At 35.1% G+C, this 26,416-nt stretch overlaps 1 protein-coding gene across 6 annotated transcripts in view; it reads left to right on the top strand.

The window, feature by feature from the left end:
* The window catches only part of TNNI3K (TNNI3 interacting kinase), a 307,291-nt gene that overhangs the window by 30,821 nt on the left and 250,054 nt on the right, over window positions 1-26,416 (top strand). For all 6 annotated transcript variants that reach the window (XM_047725511.1, XM_047725508.1, XM_047725509.1 and 3 more), the window contains exon 5: window positions 10,542-10,652. In XM_047725511.1, the coding sequence (XP_047581467.1) occupies window positions 10,542-10,652 (111 nt within the window). The remainder of the gene's footprint in view (window positions 1-10,541; window positions 10,653-26,416) is intronic.

The following is a 26,416-nucleotide window of genomic DNA, read 5'->3' as shown; positions in this document are numbered from 1 at the left end:
TATGTGTAGATAATAATTAATAACAAAAATTATGTCAAGTGTTATGCAAAATGCATTACATTATTAGATTTAATCCTCACAACAACTCTGAGATTGGTATTCTTATGATCTCCATTATAGGGGAAAAAAAATGGCTTAAGAAGTTAGGGAATATGTCTCAAATGTAGGAAGTGGCCATTATATGCAAACACAAGTTTACTTTGCTGTGCTAGTCTGTGCTCTATCTAGTTTCATGAAGGTCCATACCTGAGAAAAAGAATGGAAGGAAATGTGCATAAATAATAATAGTGATTATATGGTGGTACTACAGGTTATAAATTGTTATTTATTCTTTTACTCTATTTTCTACATTTTCTACCATGACATGTTCTAGTTGTCTGTTGAAGCATAACAAATCACCCCAAACTTCGTCCTCTAATACAACAGTTATTTTATTATTCTTATGGATTCTCAGTTCAAGAATTCTGACAAGACACAGCAGGGATGGCTTGATTCTGCTCAACTGTATTTAGGGCCTCAGCTGATAAGACATAAATGACTGGGGTACTTCATCAACCAGGGAACTGGAATCCCCTGAACACTTCGCATATCTGGTGCTTGGGCTGGAATGACTGTAAGTCTGGCTGTAGCTGGGTCATTTGATTGGAAAGTTTGTAAATGATATGCAGCTTTTCTGTGTAACCTGGGATTCCTTATAGCGTGGCTGCCTCAAGGTAGTCAGACTTCTTACATGGTAGCTAATAGCTTCAAGAATAAGTTTTCCAGAATTTAGAAGGAATATATGTTGCTTTTTATGACCTAGCCTTAGAGGAAACATAGTTTACTTCTACCACATTCTTTTGGTCAGAACCCATCTATTTGAGAAGATTATAAATGAATTAGTGCCATGTTTTAAAACCTCCAGAGGACATATTTCCATAATCAGAAGAATGTAAATTTTAGACATTAAAAATTCCCAGTTTATTTTTTACTTTGAAATAAATTTAGCAAAACAAACAACAACAACAACAACAACAACAACAAAACTGAGTGAGTGAGTGTGTGTGTGTGTGTGTGTGTGTGTGTGTGTGTGTATTTAACTTACGAGATTTGGTGGTAGAGAATCTAAGCTCTCTGACACTAATGGGCACTCATCTTGGCTTTATCTGTAGTAACAATCACAGAGCTAACAACAGGCAGGATATTACTGCGTTACAGTTTTATGCATAGTAGAAAATTGGACTTGCTAACATTACAAAAAGATTTTACCCACTTACATAAATCTTTAATGGTCTATTGTATCACAAATCCACTTTTTCAAGGATTTGCTGGACAGATTATTCTAAGCCTTACTCAACCACACATGGATTTTCTTTTGTTTAAAAATAAATAGCATACAGGAACTCCTGGGTGACACAGTTAGTTAAACAGTGGACTCTTGGACTCTTGGTTGGACACTTGGTTTTGGCTCAGGTCATGCTCTCAAGGTCATGAAATCAAGCCCCACCTCTGGCTCTGCACTGAGCACAGAGTCTGCTTAAGACTCTCTCCCTCTCCCTCTGCCCTTTGCTCCACAACTCTCTCTCTCATAAATATATAAATCTTTAAAACTGTTCAAAAAGAAGATCTAAAAATTTTAAATATCTATGACCCTAACATGGGAGCAGCCAACTGTATAAACCAATTAATAGCAAAATCAAAGAAACACATCAACAATAATACAGTAATAGTAGGTGATTTTAACACCCCCTCACTGAAATGGACAGATCATCCAAGCAAAAGATCAACAAAGATCATCAAAGGCCTTAAATGACACACGGGACCAGATGGACATCACAGATATATTCAGAACATTCCATCCCAAAGCAACAGAATGCACATTCTTCTCTAGTGCACATGGAACTTTCTCCAGAATAGATCACATCCTGGGTCACAAATCAGGTCTCAACCAGTACCAAAAGACTGGGATCATTCCCTGCATATTTTCAGACCACAATGCTCTGAAGCTATAACTCAATCACAAGAGGAAATTAAAGAAGAATTGAAAAAAATTCATGGGAACAAATGAAACACAACTGTTCAAAATCTGTGGGACACAGCAAAGGCAGTCCTGAGAGGAAAGTATATAGCCATACAAGCCTTTCTCAAGAAACAAGAAAGGTCTCAAGTACACAACCTAACCCTACACCTAAAGGATCTAGAAAAAGAACAGCAAAGAAAGTCTAATCCCAGCAGGAGAAGAGAAATAATAAAGATCAGAGCAGAAATCAATGAAATAGAAACCAAGAGAAGAGTAGAACAAATCAACAAAACTAAGAGCTGGTTCTTTGAAAGAATTAATAAGATTGATAAATCCCTGGCCAGACTTACCAAAAAGAAAAAAAGAAAGGACCCAAGTAAATAAAATCATGAATGAAAGAGGAGAGATCACAACCAACACCAAAGAAATACAATTATAAGAATGTATTATGAGCAACTATACACCAGCAAATTTGACAATCTGAAAGGAATGGATGCACTTGTAGAGACATATAAACTATCACAACTGAACCAGGAAGGAACAGAAAACATGAACCGACTCAACCAGTAAGGAGATGGAAGCAGTCATCACAAATCTGCCAAAAAAAAAAAAAAAAGAAAGAAAAAGGAGCTCACAGCCAGATGGCTTCCCAAAGGAATTCTATCAGACACTTAAAGAAGAATTAATACCTATCTTGAAACTGCTCCAAAAAATAGAAATGGAAGGAAAACTGCCAAACTCATTTTATGAGGCCAACATTACCTTGATCCCAAAATCAGACAAAGATCCCATCAAAAAAGAGAATTACAGACCAATATCCTTGATGAACACAGGTGCGAAAATTCTCACCAAAATACTAGCCAATAGGATCCAACAGTACATTAAAAGGATTATTCATCACAACCAAGTGGGATTTATTCCTGGGCTGCAAGGTTGGTTCAACATCTGTAAATCAAACAATGTGATACAATACATTAATAAAAGAAAGAACAAGAACCATATGATACTCTCAATAGATGCTGAAAAAGCACTTGACAAAGTACAGCATCCTTTCTTGATCAAAACTCTTGAAAGTGTAGGGAGAGAGGGTACATCCATCAATATCATTAAAGCCATCTTTGAAAAACCCACAGCAAATATCATTCTCAATGGGGAAAAACGGAGAGATTTTCCACTAAGATCAGGAGCACCTCAGGGATGTCCATTATCATCACTGCTATTCAACATAGTATTAGAAGTCCTAGTCTCAGCAATCAGACAACAAAAAGAAATTAAAGACATCCAAATCAACAAAGAAGACGACAAACTCTCATGCTTTGCAGATGATATGATACTATATGTGGAAAACCCAAAAGATTCCACTCCAAATCTGCTAGAACTTGTACAGGAATTCAGTAAAGTGTCAGGTTATAAAATCAATGCACAGAAATCAGTTGCATTTCTATACACCAAAAACAAGACAGAAGAAAGAGAAATTAAGGAGTCAATCCCATTTACAATTGCATCCAAAACTGTAAGATACCTAGGAATAAACCTAACCAAAGAGGCAAAGAATCTGTATTCAAAAAACCATAAAGTACTCATGAAAGAAATTGAGGAAGATGCAAAGAAATGGAAAAAGGTTCCATGCTCATGGATTGGAAGAACAAATATTGTGAAAATGTCTATGCTACCTAAAGCAATCTATACATTTAATGCAATCCCTATCAAAATACCATCCATTTTTTTCAAAGAAATGGAACAAATAATCCTAACATTTATATGGAACTAGAAAAGACCCCGAGTAGCCAGAGAAATGTTGAAAAAGAAAACCAAAGTTGGTGGCATCACAATTCCAGATTTCAAGCTCTATTACAAGGCTGTCATCATCAAAATGATATGGTACTGGCACAAAAACAGACACATAGATCAATGGTACATAATAGAGAGCGCAGAAATAAACCATCAACTCTAAGTTCAAATAATCTTCGACAAAGCAGGAAAGAATGTCTAATGGAAAAAAGACAGTCTCTTCAAAAAATGGTGTTGGGGAAATTGGACAGCCACATGCAGAAAAATGAAACTGGACCATTTTTTTTACACCACACACAAAAATAGACTCAAAATGGATGAAAGACCTCAATGTGAGAGAGGAATCTATCAAAATCCTTGAGGAGAACACAGGCAGCAACCACTTCAACCTCAGCTGCAGCAACTTCTTCCCAGAAACATCACCAAAGGCAAGGGAAGCAAGGGCAAAAATGAACTATTGGGACTTCACCGAGATCAAAAGCTTTTGCATGGCATAGGAAATAGTCAACAAAACCAAAAGACAACTGACAGAATGGGAGAAGATATTTGCAAACAACATATCAGATAAAGGACTAGTGTCCAAAATCTATAAATAACTTATCAAACTCAACACCCAAAGCACAAATAATCCAATCGAGAAATGGGTAGAGGACATGAACAGATATTCTGCAAAGAAGACATCCAGATGGCCAACAGACACATGAAAAAATGCTCCACGTCACTCAGCATCAGGGAAATACAAATCAAAACCACAATGAGATACCACCTCACACTAGTCAGAATGGCTCAAATTAACAAGTCAGGAAATGACAGATGCTGGCGAGGATGCGGAGAAAGGGGAACCCTCCTACACTGTTGGTGGGAATGCAAGCTAGTGCAACCACTCTGGAAAACAGCATGGAGGTTCCTCAAAAAGTTGAAAATAGAACTACCTTATGACCCAGCAAGTGCACTACTGGGTATTTACCCTAAAGATACAAACTTAGTGATCCGAAGGGGTACGTGCACCCAAACATTTATAGCAGCAATGTCCACAATAGCCATTGTCATTGCGTTATGGACATTGGGGTGGGTATGTGCTATGGTGAGTGCTGTGAAGTGTGTAAGCCTGATGATTCATAGACCTGTACCACTGGGGCAAATAATACGTTATATTTTAATTAAAATAATTAATTTATAAAAGAAAATCTCTTCTGAAAAATAAAACATTTTACTTCTTCCTTTCCAATTTAGATGCTTTTATTTCTTTATCTTGCCTATTCCACCTAGAACTTCCAGTACTACATTGAATAAAAGTGGTGGAAGTGGCATCCTTCTCTTGTTGCTGGTATTATAGGAAAAATTTTCAAAATTTCAAAATTGAATATGATGTTAGCTATAAATTTGTTATGCATGGACTTTATATGTTTAAATGTATTTCTTCTATATCCAAATTGTTAAGTTTTTATAATAAAATGATGTTGAATTTGTAAAAAAAATCTTTAAAATTAACTAATTAATTAATATTATACACATTAATTCATAACAGAGGCTTATTCATCCCACACTTTAGAATGCTGCTATGTATTCCATTGAATACTCATGGTGTAAATTTGACTAGATATTGCATAAGGGAAAACCTGTCAGTTCTCCAGAAGGCTATTCCCTATCCAATTCTTCAGGGTCGTTCTTTTAAAAAATTTGCCCTTAGATACTTGTTATATATTATAGAGTCCAAGCAATTAGTAAGTTCAGCTTTGTCATATTTAAAATTTATCTATGTTATTTTACATGAATGTCTGCACCACATTGCTGACTTTTTAAAGTATTCCATTAGAACTCAATACTTCAGTAGAGCAGGGGGAAAATATTTGGGACTCATCAGTTAAATGCAACAAAATACTGCAAAAGTACATCCTCTCTTTGATATTGGAACTAAGGAAAGATCAACTAAAGCACCATGGATCTTCCAATGTGAAGCATGATCTTTGGAGTTGAACAGACCAGAATTTATGTCTAGCTCCAACACTTACAATCTCCTTAATTTTCTACAAGTACTTTAAATTCTTTGAGTCTGACTACTATCAGCCATGGTAAGGGTAATAGTATTTTTATCATAGGTAAGTTGTGAATCTGGAATAGATGATTTCAATAAAACATTTTATATGGCATTTAGCCCATAGTAAACAATTTTTAAGAAGCAATGCTTGTTTTGTTACATTCTCTTTAGCATAGCTTGGGAAGGTAAAAGTTCTATCTTTATACTATCTAGTAAAAAAAATTTTAGGTCAATCAGAGGTCAACTTGAGAAATCTAAATAAGATATGAAAGAATAGTACTTCAGACTGACCTCACCATTTGACTATTCTGAAGAAATCATGACATACTTTCTCTTACAGTCCACAAATTTTGGCCAAGTAAGAAAAAAAATATAAAGATAGTTGAGAAAAGGATGGATGTGCATTACTAGAATCTGCCTGATAAGTATTTCATATATTCCACTGCTTTACGTGTAATTATTTTAACATGGCCTAGTACAGAGCTTGTCATTTATTTATTTTTTTTTTTAAAGAGGGACAGGGCAATTAGTGTTTTCTTTTTTTTTTTAAGATTTTATTTATTTATTTGACAGACAAAGATCACAAGTAGACAAGAGAGGCAAGCAGAGAGAAGTGGGAGTGGGGGGAAGCAGGCTCCCTGCTGAGCAGAGAGCCCGGTGCAGGGCTCGATCCCAGGACCCTGAGATCATGACCCGGGCCAAAGGCAGAGGCTTTAATCCACTGAGCCACCCAGGCGCCCCCAGAGCTTGTCATATTAATAGATATTTGTTGATAAAGAGTATAGTATCCATCTCTCTGTAGATTTTACAAGTTCTTCATATATTAAATATACAAACCACTTGTAAGTGTTACATATTGTGAATAGTTCTCCAATTTGTCATTTATCTTATTGTACTTTTAATACTTTTATTTGATTAAGTTTATCATATTTTCCTTCTATTTTAAAAAGTGATTTTGTGCTTACAAAGACTTTCTCCATTTCCCTGAATTTAAATGCCTACCCATCTGCAGGGAAAAATGTTTTAAGGTGATATCTTTTTATTTACCTCAGAGTCTTTAGCCCTTACCTGTCTTTAGTCCTCACCATTTAAAAATAATAGTTATTCATGATGTTGGAGTTAATTCCTGTGAATTACTTTTTTTTTTTTCCTGGAGGAAGCAGAACTGACAGACATTTCCTATTTCCAGTAATGCTTCAGAGTTTTCCTATGTTTTAATACTTTGACTAATTCAGGGAGTAACTAATGAAGCAGAGGACATGAAGTTGTAGGGAGAAGGTAAAGACAAAGGAAAAACAGGGGTTAGATGATGGAGTCAACTCACTTTCTTATTTGGAAGTTTTCACTAAGGACCGAACTGAACCCCAGTCTTCTATGTCCAATGACAATGAGTTTATTGAGCATTACTTTGCCGGTACCTTCCAAGTACTTTGAATGTATTTCAAGTACTTTGAATGTATTATCACATCAGTTGTGAATGCATAGTTTGTATGTGTATCACATCAGGACATATGGTTACTTTCCCCTTTATTTATAACCAAGGAACTTAGTATAAAGGAATTATGCGACTTGCTCCAGCAAGGGGTTCTAACTTAAGGAGGTAATTCTAGTACCCACAGTCTTAACCCTAAGGATCTCATGTAAGGATCTCAAATTTCACATGTGAAAAATAAAATATTTTATTTCTACCTCAAAAACCACATCTTCCTGATTCTTCCCTAACTCATTATCATGTCATTCTCCTGCCAGCTATAGTACTTGGGAAAAATTCAAACACCAAATACCCTGACCTACAAGACCCTATAAGATCAGATGTCTTAGACCTCCTCTTGAACACTACTTTTCCTTTCTTTATTTTTAACTTTCTACAACACACTGGCCTTCAAACATACTAAGTTTTTTTCCATCTTAGGAAATTATATTTCACACTTAGCTGCTCCTTAATCTTCAGTGGCTATCCTTGAAATTGTGGCTTGGATTTCCCTTTTTTGCTATTTACCATTTATCTCAAAGTGTACCTTCTCAGAGAAGTAAAGCTTTCCCTGACTGCTCAATTTAAAGTAGCCATGTTATTATTTGCTAGTTTTCTTTCACAGTCATTGGTACTTTATAATACTGTATATAATATTTTTATTTGTTTATGTATTTATTTTTATTTATTTTGTAGAGAAAGCATGTGCCAGGAGGGAGGATGGGGCAGAGGGAGAGGGACAGGAGAGAGAGGGGAGAGAGAGAATCCCAAGCAGACTCCCCACTGAATGTGGAGCCAGATGAGGAACTCAATCCCAGGACCCTGAGATCGTGATCTGAGCCAAAATGAAGACTTGGATGTTCAACCGACTAAGCCACCCACACACTGTCGTGTGGGTGTATAAACAATAAAATTGTTTATTTTATCTCTTTCCTCTTACATATACACAGTAAAAATATAAGTTCCATGAAAGCAGAAATTTAACTGTCTTATTCAGTGCCATGTTCCCTCTGCTCAGAACAGTTTCACATGCCATATATGTTCAAGAAGTGTTTGTTAAGTGTATGAAAGGTTTATTGAAAAAGATAATAATGTCATCAAAACTGTGTATAAGAATAATTAATTAGTAGCAGTATGGAGACTGGACTGCAGTAGGAAAAGGCTTAATCACAGAGACTAGTGAGAAGACTATAAAATGGAGGGTGATGTCAGAAATAAGAAAAAATATAGGAAATACTAGTGAGTTAGAACCAACAGAATTCTGAAACTGATTGAGTCAAAGGACTCAGTGATATCTAGGGTAAGAAAATGTCATTAATGTGAATTAAGAACTACTAGGAGATGACAGATAACACTGGGAAAATTATGAATGGTATTTGCAAGAGCAATTTTTAATTTTTAATTTGAGATGTTATTGATAGGCAGGATGTATGGAATTTGGAATTTGGACTTAGAGGAATTTGGACTATAGATGAAGTTATCTGATTGTGTACAAATTGCCAAAGGTCGCATTTGGAATGAGAAAGTGTCTTGAGGCTAAGTTCACTTTTTGAAGGCAGACAAAAAGAGGAGGCAAGAAGAAAGAGATCATCTGACTATAGAGAGAAGAAGGACTGACATTGGATTTGGAAAACAAGGTTACCTTCTGAAACTGAATAGGTGATTTCAGGACAGTGGTGAGTCCTTCTGTCTTAGGTAGAAGAAACTAGCATGGCAGTTTCTCTCAATAATATAAGGCAAGCACAAAGGGAGAAGAGATGGTATGAGAAAGAACAAAATTCAATGTGCAAGGAGCATAGTGAACTTAGTTGGGATTTATGTAAGATTTGGGTATACATAGCTAGAGATTACTAAAGAAATGAATCACAGCTGTCAGGAGTGTCAGAAGCTGGGAAAATGAAGGCAAGGACAGAGAAAAAATTAGCTTAGCTTTAGTGGGAAAAAAAAAGAATGGAGAAAACGCAAGTCTATATCTGAACAGAAGGGGCCAATGGAATGCAGAGTATGCAGAGGTAAAATTTAAATACAGAGGTAAATTTAAAATACAGGTATGCAGAGTAGAAAATTTGGAAACTATAACATTAATTTTGCTATTTAGAATTCTTTACCAAAGTTTTTTCACTTTTTTATAACTTCTTTTTTCAGTTACATGTAACAGGTTTAAGAAATCAACTTTTTTAAAAAATGAGTGGATTTTCTTAACCAACAGTATTTGAAATAATATGTTTATGGATAAGTGCAATGGCTTATCTCATGAAGACTTGACTTTCTTGCCATAGAGTGTGTTTGAGACCTATTAAAGTATTAAAGAAGTTGTGGTTTGAATTCTTACTTAGAGAAAGGGTTAACCATGTAGATCTTTTTTTGTATTCCCTTCCAATTTGGGGATTTTATGAATATGACCATCAATATCACTCTTTTGAGTGTTCTGACTTATAAAATAAAGTATATAATAGTAATTTTTCATAGGATAACTTAGAGAAATATTTAATTTTTATTTTATTTTTTATTAACCATTTTGAAGGTCCTACCACGTACCAGGTTTAAATAAGTTAATGCATATGAAAGGTTAATTACATAATAAAAATCCAGTGAATGTAAATTGCGATTAATACTGTGAAAAGTTCCCTATCTCTCCAAAGGCAGAAATACAGTGCAAATAATAGTATGAGGAAAGTAAGCATCTCTTTGGCGATTGCATAAATTATTCTAACTCAAAGGCCTAAATTCTACCTCAAACATTTTCGCTGTCAAAATGAGTCAAGTTAGGAAAGACACTACTGAGTAATTATGTATAGGCTCATGACACTATGTGTCATTAATTATGTATAGGAGCCATGACACATATGTAGGGAAGAAGCAATTACTGAATTACCAGGAAATAGTCCACTGCAGTCAGTCCAATCATGCAGCTGCCAGAGAAAGCACATTTATTGGAGTGACCTACACATACGATTGAGTTGAGTTTGCAAGAGCCTCAACAAAGGTAATGTTCTTTCTATCTTTCATGGTCAAGCGGTAGAGGATTGATTGAAACTGAATAGCCTTGTCATTTGTTCATACATTTCAACCATTTGAGAGCTGCTCTTTGCTGTCTCATGTGCGCTTATGCCGGAAATCACACTTAGGTTTTCTTTGAGCACCTAAACTGGCTGACAGTCAGCAAATCGATATATCCTGTTGCAGAGTGTCCAAACCTGCTATTAGTAGAAAAGTAACACTAAAGATGTGTTTCTTTACAGGACAGTGCAGAATTGATCACTTCTCTACTTCACAGTGGAGCTGACATACAGCAGGTTGGGTATGGTGGCCTCACTGCCCTGCATATTGCTACAATAGCAGGTCATCTGGAGGTAAGTCTCACCTTGGTCACCTGTGAAAACAGAACTGACTCTTTTGATTCTTGATCTTAACTATTTTCAAGAGCTGCTTTTCAGATTCTAGGAGTTGATTTATTTTTTAGCTACTGAACACATACATTTATTTTGAGGACCAAGTTAAGCTATATAAATGTTCTTTTCATAGTCAATTCAGACTGTTTTGTAACAATCTAATCAAACATCAATTAATACAAAGATGGCTGGATACACACAGGCTTTATAGAAGTGATTAAGAGCATAGATTTTGGAGTCAGGCAATCACTTGCTGTGTTTACCTCAAACAAGTTACTGTCATCTCTGCTTTTTTTCGTTTATGAAATAGAAATTATAATAGGCTTATTTAATGATTAAATTAGAGAATCTATAAAAAACACTTTTCAGATTGTCTCGTGGCTTAAGAATAAAATATCATTCATTCACTTATGTATTATTTGATTTATTAAGCATCTGTTGTGCCACAGATACTGTTCTAGTTTTGAGGTGAGAGTAGTAAAAAATTAGACAAAACTCCATTTTCTTGGAATTTAGCTGTAGAGAATGAGATTGACAATAAAGAAAAGAAAACATATAATGTCAGTTAGTAATATGTACTAGAAAAATAAAACAAGGTAAAATAAAGAGTGAAGAAGTGGACACCATTTAAAATAAACTACAGAGTGAAACTATATATAAAATATATGTGATAACACATGCAAAGACCCTATGGCAGAAAAGAATTAGTTGTGTTTCAGGGACACAAGTAAGCCAAAGTTATTAGTGTGGTATGAGCTAGAGATAAAATGATGGAGATGAGGTCAGGTGGATGTTTGCAAACAAGATCAAAAAGTGTTTTTAAAGACCATGGGAAGGACTCTGGATCTTGTCTTAGATTTAATTACCAAAATATTAATTTCATACATACAAAGCACTTTGTATTATTTATTTAATCTACTCACAAATCATCATGAAATATTTTTAATGTCACTGCCATTTGTAGATATAAAACCATGGCTCTTCTATAGCCATTGTCTTTACATATTGTAAAGCCATTGAGGAAAAAAGCCATGTCTGGAATCCTGGTCAGTTTACTCAGAATCCCATGATTTTCACACTGTATATATTATTTGTGGTAACAATGATATCTTTATTATTAAACAGTTATCTATTTCTCCCTTTTAGTCATGTTACAAGTTAAATTGTACTTTCTTCGCTAAAACACACACATATATGCCAACTGTGAGCAAGCAGAGCTACATTTAAAATCATACATAAAACCTATAAAATGGGTGTGATCCACCTTCCTTAACAGCATCACTGTAAAGGGCTCTTACATTCAATAAATATTAACATATCTCATTGGGAGCAAAATAATTTCCTTCATGCTGACATTTCCACTTCTTACTAGCTCTTATTTCTCCCCCAAAATAGATCTTTTTGGGGAGACTCACTGTAAATATAAGTGAATCTGTGTTACTTACAAGAGGGGAAATTTCATTAGAATCACCTAAATACCAGTGTTTTCCAAAAAAGAGAACAACTGAGACCAGTGATAAAGTAATGTAAGGTAAACATTAAAAAGTCTGGGTGGAAGAATTGTTGAGGTAGACATTAAGTTCCAGTGAGATATATTCAATCTCTTAATGCTGGCACGATTGAGGGAGTGGGGATAGTATGGCAGAATCCTTTTTGTCTACTGCTGAGTTGATTACATTTGTGAGGGATAGAATTACAAGTTTCAAATGCAAAGTGGTTAAGAGCTTGGCCTCTTCCTCTCCTATTCAAATAGCTTTTTCCTTGCTTTGTAAATCATGGTGTGGAAGGAAATATAATTCTACCAACCTTAGGGCAAACTTTACCAAAATCATTCCAGATAGGCTGCTACTCTTGTCTTGCCTTTCTTCATGGGTTCTCCAACTTCCTTTTTAGCTGTTGTAAACATTTAGTGACTTTTATTGTCAATCACTGCTGGTGCTTAAAGCAGGTTTATATACATTAACCTTTATTCCCTTCTTATCTAATGGACTAATTAAGGTACAAATCAGATAATAAAAGAAAATGATATTAAAAAAAACCTACACGCATCATATTCAAATGCAGAATTTTTTTCTTTGAATTATTTTTCCAAAGCTATTAATTGCAATAAATACTCACTTTTAATGTATTTTCTTTCCCCAGTATTCATTTATTCATTTAATAAATATTTTTGAACCTCTACTTTTTTTATAGCATAGTGCTAGAATATGGGAATGATATAAGAAAATATGACCTACTTTTTCCTTCTAAGGCATTATAGTGTAGCTGGACACACAAAATTAATACACAGGAAAAATCATAAACAATTCAAAAGTAAAATAGGAAGGACGGAAGGGGAAAGAGCCAAAGATCAGAGTGAGTTTGGTAATTAGGAACAATTAGAAATGTGATAATTACATAGCAAGAAATGACAACACAAAATGAAAAGTGTTAAGAATTCACTGGGAATAGAGATCAACATGGACTGAAAGAGCTGGGGAAGGATTTTTAAGAGAGGTTTTGAAGTTGGGCTGAACTTTAAAGAATAGTGAGAACTGGACAGAGAAAAGAGGACTCATGTCCAGAAATGGTCAGGAGAATGAGTTGAACACATTTAGAGGAGAGTGAAAATAATGTTAGAGTTCCTACAAGTAAATTTGGATATTAGGAATGGACCAGACTAAGGAAACTGAGAATAGAAGTCCAAAGAGTTTAATTCAAATCAATAAACAATTATTGTGTATGTTTTATAACACACATGCCTAGATGGTGTGGTAGATAAAGAGATAAATAGAAGACAGAAATTCCTCCACTTTAAAGACACTTAACAGCCAATAGGACTTTTTTTCCCAACAGGAAATGATAAGCCATTGAGACTTTTTGAACAAGATAATGACTGAAGATTTGATAAATAACATATTGAAGAGGATTTCTATGAACAAAGTGTTTAGTATGGATTCCAGAGTGATGATATAATGATTAAACAGACAGAGATAAAAGATTGGGTAAAGGAATCAATTTGGAGGAGAAATCAATTTGCTCCAACATGTTGATCTACTGACAACATCCAAATTTTCAAGTGGAAATATTCATTAATCATTTATGATTAATACACAACATAACAACACACAATACACAACATAACAAAATACACAACTAGCATTCAACAGAGAAATTGAGGTTTAGTGTAAGTTTTTGAAAATTATATGCGAAGAGGCGATATTTGAAACCAGGATAGCTGAAAGTTATAAAATGGGTCTAATAGATAGCGAAGCACTGAGCCCCTATCCATAGAGACTTGCAGAATTACTGAACAGCCACTGAAGGACAAAGAAGAATTGGTTATAGTGGTGTGAGGAAAACAAGGAGCTATTACTATCACAGTAATTAGGAGTAGAGAGAATTTCAGTAGATAAGGATCCTGGATATCAAATGGTGTAGAAAGGACAATGAGTACAAGGGGACAAAATACATACAGTTTTTATTTAGATGCTTATTTCACTCCTATTTTTCACTCTTGGTTAGCAGAGATGGTGGCAGTGGATCAGTGGGAGTTCCCTTTCATTAGTAGTCACTTTCTTTTATCGCCCACCTGTCTCTGTGCAACAATAACTGATGCTAAGTCTGACAGCCCTCTTTGTCTACACATATAAAATTCAGAACCTCCATTAGTGTCTCAAGTGTGTTTGTCCTCCCATAATTGTGAATTCTATTAAATAATTTTACAATAAAATTTACATTGACTAGGCAGCTGCCTCCTTCAATAATAGAAGAGAACATGTGCTGTGGATTCCTAGACACGGTGATTGCAATTTGAGACTCAGACTTAGGTTTACTGTGCTTTGAAAAGGAAGCAAATAGTTCTTGTCCTGGGTCTTACTACTTCTCCCTGATTTATCCATCAAAAAAAAAAAAAAATACATGTGCATATGCTGCTTTATACAAGTCCCAAGATCCTGTTAGCAAACTACAAAAATGCATTAAACCCTTTTCTCCCCTTTGCATCCAGGAGACATTTGGTAATTTGCTAACATTTGGTAATGCTTGATTATTCATGTGCATTTGTTATTTGGCTCTCCTGTTAGATGGCTACCATTACACTTAGTTTATCAATGAAGAAACTAAGGATTAAAGAAATTAAGTGACTCCCACAGGACCATTCAGACAATAAATAAATGAGATGAGTAGGACTCAAACCTACTCAAATCTGTAGTCTTGTAAATAAAAGAACAATTATTCCCTCTTGACTCTTGTATGTGTTGCTAAAACAGGCTTACAGCCATAAGACACAGAAAATATATTCAGAAAACAAAGCATAAACTGAGTATCTTACTATCTAAAGCCCAGACATGGTTACATATACAATTTAAGCAACATCAATTAATTCAAGAATAACTTTATATGGTCCTTAGTATATGGGCACCAGAACCCATGGATGTATAATGCATGTATGTGGGCACACCACACACACATATACACATACACACACATCCCCAAAGTGTAAAACACTTTATGCTTAGTCAAATAACTTGTAAAAGCTGCTACACTTTGGTGTTTCATGTAGTAGTTTCTAAAGTTATCAGGAGACAAATCAATTATCTGTAGCTGTAGACAACTGTTTGAATAGCAAGCAGAAAAACATGTCTGGGATGACACAATATATAATGTATAGGGGTTGTGGAGTGTTTTATTTCTCACAGAAAGTCACAGTTTCATATACACTTTGTGCAGGTGAGAGTATTATTTTTATAGCTGAATTTATTCTATCCTACCTTATCCTTTTTTCAGATTGTAAACACTTATCCAAACACTGCTTCAGAAATGCTTCCCAGTTATTTTGAAATTTATTTCTGATTTCAAGGAAATGCAATTGATGTTGTTCCAGTTCATTCTTAACTAAATCATCTGAATGTTTCGGGAGAGAGTTTTGTTTACCAAGAAGCTTCTGACTCTTCCTAAGTTATTTCTTTTAAAATGGCTTTAGTTTTCTCCCCAAAGGCACAAACAAGTGAATGCTCAGAATTATAAAATGTGGTCTGTCTGTCTCTCTCTCTCTCTCTTAAAGAGATAATGTGCTCAGCAATTTTATAACTAAAAAGTATTGGATCTGCCTCCAGTCTAATGAATAGACAAGTCCCTTATGAACTCCATTCTGAATGAACCCTGAGTCATTTCACAGTGTGCAGCACCATTGCCTTAACTCTGATGTCTCCCAAAATTTTGCAGGCAGAGAAACAAATCCTATATGAACATCACAGGCTACTACAATTCAGGCACAGAAAGCACAACAAGGGCCAAATATACCAGTTAATGCACATTATTATAAATAATTATTTAAATATCACTCTAGTGAATGCCATGAATGATTGATAGGTATTCTAATTACCATCCTTTTTTTAAAGATCTTATTTAATGATTTCAGACAGAGAGAAAGAGCAAGTGAGAGAGAGCTTGAGCGGGGCGGGTGGGGAGGGGTAGGCAGAAGGAGAAGCAGACTCTCCGCTGAGCAAGGAGATGACATGGGGCCAGATCCCAGGACCTGGGATCATGACCTGAGCTGAATGAAGACAGATGCTTAACAGACTGAGCCACCCAGGCGTCCCTCTAATACCATTCTTTGGCATGAACTCTAAACTTGGTCTGAATAGTCATTTGCAGACTGTGAGGCCAAAGTTTAATATACCTTCATATCAAATGGTTAAATCTGAAACTAAACCTTTATTATACACATAGTCTTGGAGAACTGAGACCTGATTTAGAAACATCACATCTCCTATGGCATCCAAGAGTCATTTTCTCAGAAGTCAAAACTAAGAAGCTGTATGTCCTAATTACTGAATGTGCTCAGTATTACAGAACACTGTTTGTTAAAGGCAAGGAGACAGTCTCTTACTTCCTAGGCTTTTGGTCTAGAGACTAAGATCATAGATTATATATCATAATCAGTAATTTTATGGTTTCAGAAGCAGTACCTTAAGTGTGTATCAATTGTAAGATTGATAACAAGAGGACATTACCTTAAGTGTCACTTTTTTGGTACTCAAATCTTTGCCATGGGTTCAATTAACTATTATTAAACATTAAGTACTGCTTTTGGGGTGAGGTAAAAGAGCATAAGCAGGAAAAGCTTTATAGGCTAATAAAAATGTAAATGAAGTATTCATCAGCTTGCTACCATGGCAAATGATGAAAGAAACATTACCTGAGAAATTAGATTCAAAGATTATTGCTAATCAAATCAACCTGAATGAGAATTATCTTTGTAAACATTCAGCATTTTGTGTGAATTTGCCTCTCTATGGCAACCCTTCTGTGCACTGAATTTGATTCCAATATCCTAGGTACTCCCTACATTCTTTTAAAAAAAGGATAGATAGATAGATAGATAAAGATAAGATAGATATTTATATATAAATCATGCTATGCAGTGTATCAGCTAGGCAGAAATAATCTCTGTGCTAGGTATCGGTGACAGTTGATAAGAAACAGCTATAGATTTCAATGCATGTGCACTTAGCCTTTTTTAATGCCATATTCCCTACCAGGAATTTGATGGCTGAGTTATGAATCAAGATTTCTATAGCTTGGGACACCTGGGTGGCTCAGTTGATTAAGCAGCTGCCTTCAGCTCAGGTCATGATCCCAGCGTCCTGGGATCGAGTCCCACATCGGGCTCCTTGCTTGGCAGGGAGCGTGCTTCTCCCTCTGCCTCTGCCTGCCACTCTGTCTGCCTGTGCTCACTCTCGCTTCTCTCTCTATGACAAATAAATAAATAAAATCTTTAAAAAAAAAAAAAAAGATTTCTATAGCTTGCTTAAGTCACATCCCCAGAGTTTCAGAAACTCTAAGCCCCTACGACCCAGGATGGCAGGAAATTGCTACTCTTGTTCCCTCAATTAGGAATACATGGGAAAACCAATACTTTCTACCTGTTCTTTAATATAGTAATAAAGTAGAGGTGAGTACCAACTACTTTCTCTCAGGTGTGATCCATTCTGGGATGGCATTTAGGGAGTAGAGCTCTTTAAGTATTTTATCTTTTCTAAACATTGTGTAAGCTATTCTCCCGAATGGCTCTCTTTGGTGGATCTCCAAAGAACCTTTAGAAACTTTCTGAGGTCTGAGTAGTGGGAGTGAGAGGCTAGAGCCCCCACGAGTGGCTCTCAACAGCTGCCCTCTGTCACAGCATCTCTCTTCTGAGGTGTCCCTCAAAGATAATTGGCACCTCTGCCTCTTTTCACTTGTTCTTTCACAACTGAGTATCAGACTAATATAGCCATTATAAAGCATGGAACTATTAAGGAAGTCACACAAAGTTTTCTGGAGTTGCTTTGAGATGCAATTCAAGTGTAACTACTTAAAGTTATCTTTAACCTTTCTGCCTTTTACTTTTTTCTGTGCCCTGAAGCAGGCTGCTAGCTCCCTCAGTTCTGGGGTGAGCTGTCTCATAATTACTGCAGATTTCCACATCTGAGAAAGATCCTGGCAAGAGTTGAAGAATCATTTTCATAATTCTCTCCTGAAAACCATACATTAAGCTATCCAGGAAATTGGGAGGGGAGGGAAGGATCCAAACTAAATAAGACAAAGGGCAATGGATGCAAATCTTTTGTCCAGAGCAATCAAAGACATTACTGGTAGTGGTCAATATATTCCTTCATTCTGTGATTCATACTGTCATTATCTTACTCTATATTCGTACCATCATTATCCTACCAGACTTCCTGCAATAGCATTCTGACTTATAAGGCCTGTCTTCCAATCTTTTACAGTCTACTTTATCCTAAATTCTCCTGAGATTTTGCCAGATTCCCTAACACATGGCTTTGGTCACTCCCCTGACCAAGAAACTTGCTGACTCCGAAACACACCCAGCAGGAGATTAAGTGGTGATCCAGTTCTCCTACCTTTTCAGCCATGGGTGTTCATGCTTTTCATTTACAACACACACTCTAAATTAAATGAGCTATTATGCATTTATATTCCCTATGCTTTTTATCACACTATAGTCTCTTTATAGTTTGCCTCTCCCACCCATCCTCAAAGTTCAGCTGAAATGCCACCTTCATGAAATTGCTAGATTCCTCTAGCTTGATGTGTTTTCACGTTTCTAATCACCAGTAGTACTTTATACCTTTCTCATAGCATTTGACACTGCTTGTTTTATAAGCATGGTTATTTTATTATGTCATTATATATTTTTCTTGAGCATAAAAACTGCATGTGAAAATCTTTATGTCTCTCACAGATTCCAGTATTGTGCTTTTGCATATAGTAGGTTTTTAATAATTGTTTGTTGAATGACTAAATTAATAATTATTCAAGTGTTCTTTTACAAATCATGCAGAATGAGGAAAATGATTTCTCCTCTCAGTAGATGCACAAGAGATTATAATGATACCTTTAATAAGGAAAGTAGCTTACAAAATCACAAGCAATTTTCATGAATAGCTTCATACAAATTTCTCTTATAAAATCTATAAAATGAAGTAAATATACAGCCTATGTAAACAAAAATAATGATTGTTTTGTTTTTAAAATTTTCTCTCTGCCCATTCAATACATCTTTTTATGTTTTCATTTATTTTATTTATTTTTATATGTTAGTATTATCTTTATTATTTTAAGTTAAAACAAAATTTTTAAATAGTCAAATAAAGCTTCATTTAAGCTAGAACTTTTATTTTCTTCTCCCAGCATCTGCCAAGTATTTGTGGATTTTTTTAAAGTTTTTTATTTTTTAAGTTTTTATTTATATTGCAGTTGATTAACATACAGTATAATAGTAGTTTCAAGTGTACAACTCAGTGATTCAGCACTTCCATACATCACCCTGTGCTCATCACAATAAGTGCCCTCCCATTTAAAATATAAAGGAGGAATTTCTACTCGACCTAATAAGGTTTGACCCCATCAAAAGAGAATAACAGAGTTTAAATTTATTCTACTCCACAAAAAAGAAGTCCAACATACCCATAAGGGAGAATCATTAGTCTTTTAGATCTGCATGTCTCTCTCTATGACTTGGCTGAATTTTCCTAATCTCCATTCTAATCAGTAGTGTTGTCTCCAATCTCACATGTGAATTGTGCTCTCTGGCATAAAATCAGTTACTGACTCACAGTCCTGTGCTATTTCGCAGCCTCAGCACTGATAGCTTGTGAGCCATTTATGAACTGTCAAGATAAATAAAGATCTTCAGATTATTTATATCTGCTATTTTCCCCAGTAAACTTATACTTAGAGAATTATTATATGTCTAATCCTTCTCCGACTTGATTTTATATCTTTTAGCCTAATTGGTTGCCAAACTGAATATACAACTTTCACATTGCTGATGCAAGAAGAGTGGAAGTGTGCTGTTCCAATAATGAACGTGACCTGGTTTAGATGGTTTAGATGTTGGTACTCCCATTAGCAATTGTGATAATGTAAATCGTTGAAAATAAGTGGAATTATAATATATTATAGTAAAATCCTTAGAGAATTATTTTAGTGATGTCTTATTGTTTCTATTAAGTAGTTGCTTCTAGCTTTTCTGGGTATCCCCAGGAAAGTGAGAATCTCCTGTGAATCAGGCAAATTTAGTAATTTTCAGCTAATTAAACACTCTTTAGGCACTCCCTCATATTAAGATACTAGTATGGAGTTACAGAGATGTATGGGATGCATTCTTTGCTTGAGATACTTTGCCATTCTATACTTCCTTCTTTTTGGCAAGAGACCAAGTCTGAACCCTTATTGGAACTTGTGGAATTGTTGAGATTGTGTCTAATTTAGAAAACCAAATTATTTATTTATTATTAATTAATTGATTGATTTTTAAAGATTTTTATTTATTTATTTATTTGTTTGTTAGAGAGAGAGAGCACACACACAGGGGTAATGGCAGACAGAGGGAGAAACAGGCTTCCCACTGAGCAAGGAGCCCTATCTGGGACTTGATCCCAGGACCCTGGGATCATGGGTCACCAAATCTTTTAAATGAAAGTTTATTTGTTTTTCTAACGTGAACATCTTTATTGATTTTTTTTAAATTTAAATTCAAATGAGAGTTTAGATAAAATTTGTAATTGAACAAACCCAGTACCAATATGTGAATAATAAATTTATCTTTGGTGGGGTACCTGGGTGGCTCAGTTGGTTGAACAACTAGCTCTTAGGTCATGGTCTCAGGGTCATGGGATCAGGACCATGATGGACCCCATGATCTGTGGGGAGTCTGTCCCTCTCCTTTGCTCCTCCCCCAGAGCACATGTGCACATACTCACTCACTCTCTCTAAAATAAATAAATAGGTAAATAAATAAGTTTACCTTGATGTACTGCTGTCAAAATAATGACGAAAACTCTGTGTTTTAGGCATTAAAATTTTTCATAGATTATGACCTAGCAAACTACCTTCTAGAAATTTATTTTATGGAAATAATAGGAAATTGGATTTCAAGAATGCTCATGTAAAATAAATGAAAAAAAAAATCTAAATGTCCGGAAATAAATATTGATTAAATCAAGCTGATCCATGGATTGGGGCGCCTGGGTGGCTCAGTGGGTTGAAGCCTCTGCCTTTGGCTCAGGTCATGGTCCCAGGGTCTTGGGATCGAGCCCTGCATCGGGCTTTCTGCTCAGCAGGGAGCCTGCTTCCTCCTCTCTCTCTGCCTGCCTCTCTGACTACTTGTGATCTCTATCAAATAAATAAATAAAGTCTTAAAAAAAAAAAAGCTGATCCATGGATATAATGGGATACTAAATAGTCATTAAACATGACATTGCACAAGTTTATACAGTTACAGGAAAGAAGCTCACGCAGACTTATGAAACAATGATGTTATTTAAGCTTCATTTTACATTTAAGATTCTCTTTTTTTTAGCTTAAATTATTAGTAGGCTGAATACATTTTCTTAAAAATATAACTTTACAAAATTGGCTACACAATTAATGGCTAACACTTCAACCTCATTGCTACCCAAAGGTAAAATAACTACTGTTCACATTTTGATGGATGTTCTTCCAGACATATGTATTTTTTTTCTTCAAAAATATCATCACACTAAATGCTTCTGAAGCCTTTTTCTTATTTAAAACATACTTGGGACAGCTTTCCAATTGTGCAACACATTCTTTTATGAAACTATTTTTATTGAGAAAAGTATCATGCATATAAAAGGATATATATATATACACACACACTATATATATTGTATACTTACTTCATTTTATATATATATATAGGCTTCCTCATAAGAGCTTCATGTGACTTTTTGTGACTCTCTCTCTAGATTTATGATAACTATTCTCTTGCTTTCCTTGGTATATATATTTATGTGTATCTTTTTAATATCATGAATTATATTGTTTTGTTCTTAACATTTTTATGTTCTTGAATATTATATATGGAAATACACATTTGTTGTGACTTTTTTTATTCGACATTAAATATGTAAGATCCATGTTAATTTGTATAGCTGTGATTCACTCATTCTTCCACAATTTATTTATCCAGTTTATTCTTAATTAACATTTGAGTGATTTTAAATATTTCGATATTATAGACAATGTTGTATGATAATTTTGTATGTATTTCCTAGCATATTATCACAAGATATTCTCTAGGATATAGATCTAAGATTAGAATAGCTAGGTTGTAGAGTATGTGAATGTTGAAGGGGTTGATCTAGTTGACAGTCCCACCCAGTATATAATTGGCTGTATGATTGTTTTCTTGCTCCATATCCTCACCAACATTAATATACTATATGTGTTTTTTCCCTCCAGCTGGTAGATATAGAATAGTATCACATATTGGTTTTGATTTGTATTTATCAGCTTACTTACGATACGGAACATTTCTCACATGTATGCGGCTCTCAGTTACCTTTTTTCGTGAGGTGCCTTTGTGTATTTTTCAATTGGATGGTTAGTCTGTTTTAATTGATTCATAGAAATTATTTTCAATGTATTATGAATACTAATTTTTTTTTAGAAGGAGGGAAGGAGAGAGAGAGAGAGAGAGAGGTAGAGAGGGGCAAAGGGAGAAGAAGAGAGAGAATCTCATATGCAGTGCAGAGTTTGAGTTTGAGTTTGCAGAACACTGAGATCATGCCCTGAGCTGAAATCAAGAGTTGGACACATAACCATCTGAGCCATCCAGGTGGCCCATGAATGATAATTTTAAAATAATAATTATACACTTATAAAAAGCTTATTATGAGCCAGGTAATGTTCTGAGCATATTGCATAAATTTTCTTGTTTCAGCTAAGGGATAAATATCATTATTAATTTTGTGTTATAAATTAGGAGATTGAGATACAGAAAGGTTAAATAACTTGACAAGAGTTAATCTGTAGATCACAAAGCTAGTAAGTGAGTAAGTGATCTTCTATCCTAGGTGGTATGACTATAGTCATCATCTTAATCACTGTTACTAAATTATCTCTCCTTTCTCCTTTATTATTATATATTCTTTTTTTAAGATTTTATTTATTTATTTGACAGACAGAGATCACAAATAGGCAGAGAAGCAGGCAGAGAGAGAGGGAAGTGGGCTCCCTGCTGAGCAGAGAGCCCGATGTGGGGCTTGATCCCAGGACCCTGGGATCAGGGCCTGAGCCAAAGGGAGAGGCTTTAACCCACTGAGCCACCCAGGCACCCCTATTATTATATATTCTACAAATATCTTCTAATTTATAGTTCATGCTTTCATATATTGCTTAAGAATCCCTGGGGTTTTGTGAAGATATTTTCTTCTATTATCTTTTTTAAAGTTTGGTGGTTCGTCTTTAATATTAAGTATTTTAACCATCTAAAATTGATTCCAGATTATGGTGTGAGGTATGGATCCTACTTAATTTTTTTCTATATTCAATTGTTTTGGCAACTGTTGTTGAAAAGCTTATTTTTTCCTTACTGGTCTATAATACCAACCCTTTTATATATCAAATATCTATTTAATTGTGAATCTGCTTCTAAGTCTTTATTCATTTTCATTTCATTTCATTTTGCCTTTTCATTTTGTTGATGATTTCCTGTACTGTGCTTTAATAAGTTTTTAGTTTGATGTAATTCCATTGTTTATTTTAGCTTTTATTTCACTTCCCTGAGAAGACTGGTCCAAAGAAATATTGCTAAGACCAATGTCACAGAAGGTATTGCATATGTTTTCTTTTAGGAGTTTTATGGTTTTACATCTTACATTTAAGTCTAATCCATTTTGAATTTGTTTTTATATATGGTATAAGATAGTGGTCCTGTTTTATTCTTTTGCATGTAGCTGTCCACCTTTTCCAATACCATTTGTTGGAGAGATTAATTGACTATATATTTGTAGGCTTTTTTCTGGGTTCTCTGTCTTATTGCAAAGATCTATATGTCTGTTTTTGTGCCGCTATCATATTGTTTTGGTTACTCCAACTTTGTAGTATGTTTTGCAGTCAGAGAGTATGATATCTTCAGCTTCGTTCTACTTTCAAGATTGCTTTGCTGTTTGGGGTGTTTTACGGTTCCATACAAATTTTAGAGTTCTTTGTTTTAGTTCTGTGAAAAATGTAGTTGGTATTTTGATAAGTATTTCATTAAATCCATAGATCATTTTGGGTAGTATGGACATTTTAGTAATGTTAATTCTTATCTGTGAACATGGAATATCTTTTCGTTTATTTGTGTTGTGTTCAGTTTCTTTCATCAGTGTCTTATAATTTTCAGAATACAAGTCCTTTACCTCCTCAGTTAAATTTATTCCCAAGTATTTTATTCTTTTTGATCCAGTTGTAAATGGGATGGTTTTATTTTCTTTTCTCAAGATTTTATTTATTTATTTGAGAGAGAGATAGTGAGAGGGAGCACAAACTGGGGGGAGAGGGAGAAGCAGGCTCCCATTGAGCAAGGAACCCAACATTGGGCTCAATCCCAGGACTTGGGATCATGACCTGAGCCAAAGGAAATGCTTAACTGACTAGACCACCAGACACCCAGAATTATTTTCTTAATTTCTTTCTTTCTTTCTCTCTTTCTTTTTTAAGAATTAATTAATTGAGAGAGAGAGAGAGAAAAAAAAAATGCATGTGCAGGGTTGGGGAAGAAGGAGAAAGAGAGAATCTTAAGCAGGCTTCACACCCAGTGAAGAGCTCAGTGGGGGAACTCAGTCTCACAGCCCTGAAATCATTACCTGAGCCAAAATCAGGAGTTGGACACTTAACTGACTGACCCACCCAGGTACTCCCAATTTCTTTTTCTGGTAGCTTGTTACTAGTGTATAGGAAAGCGGCTAACTTCTCCATGTTAATTTTGTGTCTTGTGACTTTACTAAATTTGTTTTTAAGTTTTAACAGTTTTTTGATGCAGTCCTTACTGGTTTCTAAATATAGTATCATGTTATCTGCAAATAGTGAGTTTTATTTCTTCCTTTCCAGTTTGGATGCCTTTTATATCTTTTTCTTGCCTGATTGCTCTGGGTAGGATGTCTAACACTATTTTGAAAAAAAGTGGCAAAAGTAGACATTCTTGTCTTCTTTCTGGTCTCAGAGGAAAAGTTCACAGCTTTTCACCATTGAGTGTGATGTTAGGTGTGGGTTTGTCATATATGGTCTATATCATGTTGATGTATGGTTTCTCTATTCTGACATTCTTGAGGGTTTTTATCATGGATAGATGTAGAATTTTTTTAGATGATTTTTCTGCATCTTTTGAAATGAGCATATGATTTTTATTCTTCTTTTTGTTAATGTGATATATCACATTGATTGATTTTCAGATGTTGAACCATTTTTGCATCCTGGAATAAATCCTGCTTAAATATGGTATTTGACCCCTTTAATGGATTGTTGAATTTGCTTTTTTGTTGAGGATTTTTGTACCTATGTTCATCAGGGAGACTGGTCCATAATTTTGTGGTGTCTTTGTCTTGTTTTTTTACCAAGTATTGCTGGCCTCATAAAGCATTCCTCCCTCTTTAATTGGAATAAGAGGGATAGGTTCTAACTGCTCTTACCTATCTTTTCTTATCCTCAAATTTGGGTTACTTTTTTTTTTCCTAGTTTCTTAAGGTGGATACATGGTTTAATTATGCTTAGTGAAATAAGTCAATCGGAGAAAGACAACTATCATATGATCTCCGTGATATGAGGAAATGGAGATGCAACATGGGGGGTTTGAGGGGTAGGAAAAGAATAAATGGAACAAGATGGGATCGGGAGGGAGACAAACCATAAGAGACTTTTAATGTCACAAAAGAAACTGAGGGGAGTGGGGGAGAGGGGTATAGGGAGAGGGTGGTGGGGTTATGGACATTGGGGAGGGTATGTCCTATGGTGAGTACTGTGAAGTGTGTAAACCTGGTGATTCACAGACCTGTACCCCTGGGGCTAATAATAAAAAATTTAAAAATTAAATAAATAAATAAATAAATTGTGGGTCAATAAAGAATTCAGAGTAGAAATAAGACAGTAGTTTGAACTGAATGTTAACAAAACATTACATATAGAAGCTTGAACAATATAGACAAAATAGAACTTTGAAATATACACGGGGGCACCTGGGTGGCTCAGTGGGTTAAGGCCTCTGCCTTCGGCTCAGGTCGTGATCCCAGGGTCTTGGGATCGAGCCCCACATGGGGCTCTCTGCTCAGCAGGAAGCCTGCTTCCCTTCCTCTCTCTCTACCTACCTCTTTGCCTACTTGTGATCTCTGTCAAATAAATAAATAAAAAATCTTATAAAAAAAAGAAATATATACACGTAATTAGGAAATTAA

This window comes from Lutra lutra, chromosome 4, assembly GCF_902655055.1.
Source record: "Lutra lutra chromosome 4, mLutLut1.2, whole genome shotgun sequence".
In the NCBI taxonomy this organism is placed as follows: Eukaryota; Metazoa; Chordata; class Mammalia; order Carnivora; family Mustelidae; genus Lutra; species Lutra lutra.
Note: the sequence above shows the minus strand (reverse complement) of the source record. Positions and strands in the feature narration are given on the sequence as shown.